This window comes from Priapulus caudatus, unplaced genomic scaffold (assembly GCF_000485595.1).
Source record: "Priapulus caudatus unplaced genomic scaffold, Priapulus_caudatus-5.0.1 Scaffold23, whole genome shotgun sequence".
In the NCBI taxonomy this organism is placed as follows: Eukaryota; Metazoa; Priapulida; class Priapulimorpha; order Priapulimorphida; family Priapulidae; genus Priapulus; species Priapulus caudatus.
This window is the reverse complement of record NW_014577084.1, coordinates 451679-460196: the sequence shown is the minus strand read 5'-3', so window position 1 is coordinate 460196 and position 8518 is coordinate 451679. Positions and strand designations below refer to the sequence as shown.

The following is an 8518-nucleotide window of genomic DNA, read 5'->3' as shown; positions in this document are numbered from 1 at the left end:
ATATTTCTCTGTGATTACAACTCGGATTAATTTAATTTTACACTCGTTTTAATGGTAACATATTGTGGTAAAAAAGCACGTCAGGGATTGTTATTAAGTGCCGTACTTTATTAGTTATGCCTCTTTATTCGCTAAAATTTTCTATTTTAACACACAACTTGATTTTCAAGCAGTTTTTTCGAGGTTTCTCAGTAAACAAGAAAATTAAAGAAAAATCCTGACGCGCTATTTTGGTCCATATTGTGCTTAACATGTGGCAAAAATTCTGTATCCTCACTCTTTCTGGTAGTTGAGAAATATCCAAAATACCATTTTTACATAAAAATTCAAAATTTGTGTGGTAACATAATTAGGTGCTGGAAATTTCATGAAAGTTTTTGGCTTGAGCATAGAGATATATCTCGATCCTCTATAAATAAAACAAGTGATTGATTCGATTCATTCGCCAATAAACGTTTAATCTTCACTAGAGCAATACCCGTGCACAACGTGGAGAGTATCCTTAAACAGCATAACCATGTTTTATTGAGACTCACCTCGACATATGATGGTAGCAGACAGAGTTTGGGAGGTGCTGGGGCCCACCACAGGTGCATAGGAACAGCGATCGGTTCTCCCTCCACGTTTGTAGTAGAAGAACTGTTCAGCTTTTGGTTTTCTACTTTAGTCAGTAAATCCTTTAAACAAATCGATGAACGATTCAACACACCACTCAGGGAGCGAAAAGTGATAACAGTTACACGTACAGGACAATAGATTAAAGTAAAGATTAAGACACTGAGCATCAGCTATCTATAGCATAGCGCTAAGAGCTAATAATACCTAGGTATTATACTAGGTGTATACTATGGGTTTATTAGCTCTTGATAGTGTCATTCCCATTGATGGGATCACTAGATACATTATAATTAAAATGTTTTTTTTAGTTTACAACCCTAAACCTCTATTGTAAGCATTGCACTGTTGCACTAAAGGAATACAAATTATACAATTGATTTATATATTGTATTATTCTTATTATAGCTCCTCTCTCATGCAAATATCTCACATTACTCTTTACTCAGAAACGTGCAAAATTTCAATACACTATATGATAACAAATCAAACACACAACCAGATCTAGAGTATTACTATCAAACCTACTGGTGTCATTTAGTGCTTAATAAAAGTTGAACCAACTGGATATAATATAGAAACTCTCATGTTACAAGTAATAATTGTTGATAAATACAAATACATGCTGCACAATACCATTTCTATATACCAACCAAATTGTTTCCAACTTGTTTTCCTCTTTGCCATCCATATAACCCAATTTCCTTCAGAAGTGTCTGCAAGGAACTAGGCAGCTGGGAGACTGTGTCAGGCAGTGTGCAGAAGTAATGAATTTGCTTCCTAGCTAATGAAATATGCTCTGTATCAACGATATCATGAGCAGCACTGAAAAAGCACCCAAGTTGTAATATCTGTTGTATTATTATAAATGGTTGACACTCTCACGCTACAATGGTAATGATGCAGTACTACATTTTAGGAATAACCCTGTGAATACTTGTATAACTCTGAATTGTAGTTGTTGAAAGATTGCTCATCCATACCTTTCAGTTAATTTTTCTGTGTTCACTTTCTTCCTTCCACAATAATGCTTCCTGCATCCAATGACCTCAAGTTTTTCTCTTTCTTCCGAATTTTCCTCGGCTTTTTGAAATGTATATAAATGTGTGTTGTTAAAATTTGATCAATTTTGATTCTAAACTGTACAACACCCACTACCACAAGGTCTGATTTATGAGGCAAGAAGGGGTGGATATGTTTCCTTCGCTTTCCATGGAATAGGTGAACATTTCAGCTAATCCTTTACATCCTCCCTGCCCAATCACTTGCACTTGTTGCACCCATGCTAAACACGCACTAGTTGATGTGCATATGATATAATACGTTATATAATAATAATAATTTATTCACAATATCGAACAGATCACAACAGCAAAAATAATAAACTTTCATCACCTTCCAGGATGCAAAGTTCTTCCTCTGAAGAAAAGTAAAATTTGTCTTGTGTGCTGGGTTCATGGGAAATCTCTTTCTTTTCAAAGCAGATTTCAAGTGCCTGCTCATGTGGTTTTACACATGTGTGAATGCTATCAGCTACCCTTGCCTCATCACTAGTCAGGACTGTCCCATGTGTTGATGTACAGGAAATAGGTGTAGAATCCAGTGGTAACACCACTACAAAGTAATTATGTTTTATAAGGAAAGAATATAAAACTGTGCATGTATATATAACGTACGTACCTTTAAATAGCTTATGGTTTCCGAATACGTTATCACATAGTCCACACATCTAACATAAGCAACTTATTCCATCTTCCATAATTCTGGGCTAATATCAGCATATACACAATAGATATGTGGAATGACTGACAGAAGTAACTGCATATATGTCAATTTAGATTCTATCTCGTATAGAAGTAGTGACAATTGATAGACTCACACACCACTCTGGTCCAATGCAGCTGCCAGGAATTGAGCCTCCTCCATCAACTCTTTCATTGATTTGACATAATTTGCCTCTGTTTCAGGCACTATGTCAATATCACTTGTTTGAGATATATTTTTAATCCCAGCTTCTTCTTCACTTTCTAGAATTTTCACAGTAGACTGGGGAAGTGGACTTTTCCTTGCAGCTAAATATGGCGGTTGACCTGAAATAAAAGATTGATGAGTAAGGATATTAATTTCAATCTATTACAATTTTCTCATGTTTTTCACTGATAGACAGGATTGGTAAGAATTGGTAAAGCAAAATTCCCTTTATTTACATTTTAGATGCGTAATACAGGTATATCATGTGTAAGCGTATATATTTACATTTACAAGTATGTGCATTGCGAAATTGCTTTATATATATATGTATTTTCAGCTGCTATTGCTTTTTTCTGACTGTTGTTATAGTTAAAGTTAGCTTGTTGTTTGTGGCACTGTTGTCCTAAAGTGATCCGCAATTATTATGGTATAATTGCCCTTGTTGACTTTTATCTGTTGTTGGCTGACCGTGTGTCCGTTGAGTGTGCGCATAGGTTCGAACATGCACTTCATTCTCTGCACCTGTATCAGTCTACATATATGCATCTACATCTGTATATTGATCTGCATCTGCATTTATATACGCTTGAGCACTTGGAACATTTTTAACTGTCCCCATTCTCATGCAACACTTATTTAAACAAACACGTACTATTACTGCAGCTGAGAGGGTCTATGTCCCCCGGGGTACTGCCGGAACGTACCCTGGTACTATCTAATATGCCGGACCGTACCTCGCCTACTCCACTAACGAGTCTAGGGAGTCGCCTACGCCTACTACCTAACCCGAACCCTAACCCTAACCATATCAAATAGTGACCAGGGTACGTTCCGGTATACCGGACCGTACCCAGGGTACGTTCCAGCAGTACCCTGAGGGACATAGACCCTATAGCTATGAGCATTACTGCACACACAATGATGATAATTGCAGTGTTCAATCATTATTTTTATTGCTGTTTTTCCCCGAACTCCATCAATGTATCTAATCAAAGTAGCTAGTGTTCTATGCAACCATCTTGTGCATAAAAGTATTTTCCTCAGACAGATTTAATTGCTCAGACAGCAATGATTTCCAAGCGTTTTCAAATTAGTTTAATTACTTGACAGTTCTGATTAGCGATCCGTACTCCTGGCATAATCAACTTGACCAAGTGCATATATTTGTACACACATTATATGAATACATTATATTTGGACGTGTTAACCTAGTAAGCACACCGTGTGACCAAATTACCTGTCGTGCCCTCACAACTCATCGCCATCGCCATCGGTGTTGTTATCGGCTTTCTGTCTCGAACAGAAAATCTTACTCGTTGAGCTGTACCAAGTGATGTCAAAATTGCAGGCTTTTGCACCTGTATGCGTTTGTTTATAGCTCTAGATTGCCTCATGATAACTATGAATGATAAATACAATATTCTAATTAATTAGCACAAATAATGATAACGCCTCCAAACTAAAATTGAAACGGCTTTCATCTTCGCACGTGGAAACTAATGTCAACAAACTTTCACCACCTTGGGATCCGGTCAAACATCCGGTGACGTCATTTTTCATTCGCGCGCGCTGTGGTAGCAAGGCGGTAAACTTCGAAGGTTCAAACACTAGTGTAACAGCATGCTGATTCAGCGCTTGCCACTCTCTAGCTGTATAATTTGGTTGTTCTGTATGAATTATGTATGAATTCTGTATAAATTCTGGTTCATGAGTGAATAATGTTCACTCCTGATTGGTTGTTATAGTATTCACCCTATTCAGCATCTGCATCTGGAAAGTACAGGGTCGTAGTCTAAGCAAATTCCGGGGGGGGGGCAACATTTTCAATAACTAAATCATATAGATATATAAATCTTGTATGTCAAACGTTTATATATATATCTATGATTACATGTAAGATAGGATTAAGCTGAAGAAATGTGGGAGACTGTGTTTTTGCAATTTGTAATTGTTTCTGTGAACTGTATCTTCGATCGTTTCATTATTTATTTTATTTATTTTTGGGGTTATATATACTGGGTTATATACTGGGGTTACCAGAACTTATTTTTTATTTCGTTGGGATGCTGCGGCTGAAATTAAATTCTGAGATCGGATACTGTGGAGATTTCGGGGGTGTGTGACTCACAGGAGCAGTAGGCTAGATCAGGATGGATAGATTGAACTCACAGTATAGAGGGAATAACTATATATATTGACTAAAGAGAGGATAAGATATGGACCGCACAAAAATATATGTCAACACGCACGTCCATGGGCGCAACCATCTTGGATCATGCTATCACTGCTGCTGCTGCTGCCTGTCGGGGGAAAAACAAGGAGTGTTTAAGCGATAACGAGATAAATAGGATATAATAATCTGCGCGGTTAGGTATTATTAGTCAGCATAATATATGAGGGGATTTGAATAGAATTAATAGTCTAAGTTGTCGAAGAGAGGAATATTTACTCAGAAACGAGTTGCATAAGATGATGTAACCATCGTACGGTACCAGACACGGGTTGCGTCATCGGGGGAAACGATTGCACCACAGTGATTGCACCAGCGAACGAAATCTGCGGGCCGGCTAAGTATATAGAGTCTATATAAGGCGCGCCGAATCGCAGAGCGGGAGAGTGTTATTTTTCAGGTCTAGGTAGGAAGAAGAAGAAGAGGAAGCAGAGGACGAATAGAAATAGGAAGAGAGTGCTACTTTTCAGGTCTAGGTAGGAATAAGAAGAAGAAGAAGAAGAGGACGAAGAGAAAGAGGAAGAGAGCGTTATTTTTCAGGTCTAGGTAGGAAGAAGAAGAAGAAGAAGAAGAAGAAGAAGAAGAGGGCGAAGAGAAAGAGGAAGAGAGAGTTGTTTTTCAGGTACAGGTAGGAGGACGAAAAAGGAAGAGGAGGAAGGAGAAGGAGGAGGAAGAAGGAGACGGAGGAAGAAGTAGAGAGAGGGAGCAGAAGCGTTGTCGAGAGAGGGGCTAGAGGCTCAGGTTTTCAGGTAGGTGAAAACCGGAGACGAACGGGAGAGGGGAATAAAACGAGGACGGAGAAGAACGGGATTCCGGTTAGGTAGAGCCAGGCGTGAAGGAGAGGGAGACACCTTGGAGACTGCCTAGGTCTACGCGAGGAGAGGACGAACGTGAGAGAGGAAGACGAAACCGGCGACGTGTTACTTCGTCAATATTAATCTAGTGGTGATAGGATCTGCGGCACATACGAGCGCAGAGGAATTATTTGTGAACTAGTAGGAAACAAATTAATAAAGCTATAACCGTACAGTTAACCGAATCTCACTGTGTTCTGTTCGATTGGTGCTACCTGTTATCTGCTACGCGACATCACCGTCCTGCCTGTTATACCGGCGGGAGCGAACACTGAATCCCACAACTAGGACACGCGTTACGAAACAACGTCTGTCGAACCGTAGTCGGCCACCCCTAGGGCCATTACACTACCATGCGCATATCTTTCGGACAAGCCCCTGTATTTTTTAAGTGCGTAAGATTGGCCGAGAGGCGAGATGCTCAGTTGCGGCACCAAGGAGGGGGCATGGGGGCATTTGCCCCCCCCCCAGTCAAAGCCTTCATAGGCATATCACAAGCAGTCAATCGCGGTCACTATGGTATAACATTGTACAATGGAGCATTGGACATAAAAAAATCATATCAACTTATGAGGGACACTGACGTATTCGTAAAGAAAACGCAGGTACTAAAACAAGAAAACAATAATCACGCAAGGATACTAAAATTATGAGTCGTGATCAAATTAGAGTTGATGATTCATATCAGTCCATGCAGGTTGTTCCGCGTGTGTGTGGGTTAATTAGTGGGGGGCATCAGCGGCGCATCGCACATACACAGGATGGACCTGACCACGATCTTAGAAGCGCCTTGAAGGTTGTGAGGTCTGTAGCCTGACGGATGTTGGGGGGGGGGGGGGTTGTTCAATAGCCAGGTGCCGTGGTACCGAAAGGATTTCTTGCCATAAGTTATTGAATTATAGTCGCGAAGCGCAAGAGAGTTTTTACTTCGGAGGTTGTAGGGGGTGCATGAATGTTTGAAAAGGCTCTTTATATATAGGTTGGGCTTTCATCGTGTATGCATGGCCTTGTATACTTCTGTGGCGATGGCCTTGACTCGCCCTAGTCCTAGGCTAGGAAGATTGGTGTGGGCTAGAAGATCTTCGTGTGTGTGGCTGCCTCGACCAACAACAAAGCTAAGTGCTCTTCTTTGTATTTGTTCTAGTTTGTTAATGTTTTCCTGTGTGGTGACAGACGGCGGGACAGTAGTTGAAGTTGCTTAGGCAGTATGATTTGTATATTTGAAGTCTAGATTTGTAATCTATAAGTATTTTCCAAAACGTTTTAGGGCATTTAGCTGGCGTGACGCCCTGATGCAGATGTTCCTAATGTGCTTGTCGAAAGTTAGGCGGCTGTTGATATCCACGCCAAGTAGTGTGACATCAGATCTGTTTGTTATTTTAAAGTCGTCGATGTTTAGGTCAATGTCTTCAAGAGTGGAGGTGGGTGATAGGATTATGCATTGAAATTTTTTAGGGTTGGCTTGCATGCGGTTTTCGTTAAACCACTTGGTTAGAGTGGAATAGCCATGTGTTAGTTCTGTAATGAGTGTGTCTAGGTTATTGTTGTGTGGGCAAAGCGTGTTGTCGTCTGCGTAGTTGGCGATATCCAGGTGTGAGTGCATTATGAAGATGTCGTTTATAAATATGTTGAATAGAGTGGGTCCGAGGACTGACCCTTGCGGTACTCCTTTGGTTGGCATTTTCCAGATGCTCAGGGTACCTCCGACTTTTAACTCGCTGGTGACGGTTCTCGAGAAATACGCGGCGAGAAAATGTCGTTGAAGTGCGATCCTACTTGGTCTCCAAGAAGTCCCTCGAAAAGTTTGGAAAAGCACGGCAGGCCGCTTATTGGTAGGTAATTTCACTTGTCCAGTTTGTCCTCTTTTTTGAAGATTGGCGTGATTTCCGCTTTTTTTTTTTTTAGTTCCGTGGGAAAATAGCTTCTTGTAATACAGGTATTAAAGAGTGCAGCCAGAGGTTGTGCAATGTGCTCAGCTTTTTGGGGGATATTCTCTCTCAACTTTCAATGGGTGGTGCTGCTTGCGTCTGTGTGTACGTGCGTGCGTGTTTGCGTCTGTGTACGTGCGTCTGTGTGTACGTGCGTGTGTGCGTCTGTGTACGTGCGTGCGTGCGTGCGTCTGTATACGTGCGTGCGTGCGTGCGTGCGTGCGTGGGTGCGTCTGTGTGTATGTGCGTGCGTGCATGCGTCTGTGTGTACGTGCGTGCGTGCGTGCGTCTGTGTGTACGCGAGTGCGTGCGAGCATGCGTCTGTGTGTACGTGCGTGCGTGCGTGCGTGCGTCTGTGTGTACATGCATGCGTACGTGCGTCTGCGTGTACGCACGCACGCACGCACACACAGACGCACGCACATGTCCTCCCGGTGGTGTGCGCATCAATGGTATTTTCGATTTGTTGCTGTAGATTTAGTTTGTTGTTGTCGTCGCCGTCCTCTACCACATCCTCGTATTTTCGTCCACCCCCACTCTCTCTCTCTCTCTTTCTTCGTTTTCTTCTTCTTCTTCACAATTACGTTTCATTGTGCATTTTTCCTCATTCTCCAAAACCTCCAACCCCCTAATTCTTCTTGGACTGGGGGAGTGAGTACTCGTCATTATTGAAGTATGGTGGGTGCAGTAGAATAGACAGACAACGGGTTGAAATCACAGGCCTAAAGAGGATATCATAGCTATGCCCGTTCTCTCTAAACATAAATTTCGATTGCTGAAATATACGGTTCAGCCCCTCACACACTCACGTACATACTTTCTGCATCATCACTCGGCTCTCGCTCGAACACCTCATTTCTTTGGCATGAAGGATTAGACCGCCTTTAATTGCGCCTCAACAGAATTAGAAAAGCTGACAT

The 8518-nt window shown here is 41.4% G+C and overlaps 1 protein-coding gene across 1 annotated transcript in view; it reads right to left on the bottom strand.

Annotated features, from left to right (window-relative positions):
• The window catches only part of LOC106813278, a 17078-nt gene extending 13072 nt beyond the window's left edge, over positions 1-4006 (bottom strand). Inside the window, exons 1-6 of the mRNA XM_014817384.1 lie at positions 3824-4006; positions 2499-2705; positions 2011-2229; positions 1599-1698; positions 1269-1440; positions 537-677 (exon numbers count right to left, since the gene is read on the bottom strand). Coding sequence (XP_014672870.1) covers positions 537-677; positions 1269-1440; positions 1599-1698; positions 2011-2229; positions 2499-2705; positions 3824-3980 — 996 coding nt within the window. The 5' untranslated portion in view covers positions 3981-4006. The remainder of the gene's footprint in view (positions 1-536; positions 678-1268; positions 1441-1598; positions 1699-2010; positions 2230-2498; positions 2706-3823) is intronic.
• Between the last annotated feature and the right edge of the window lie 4512 nt (positions 4007-8518).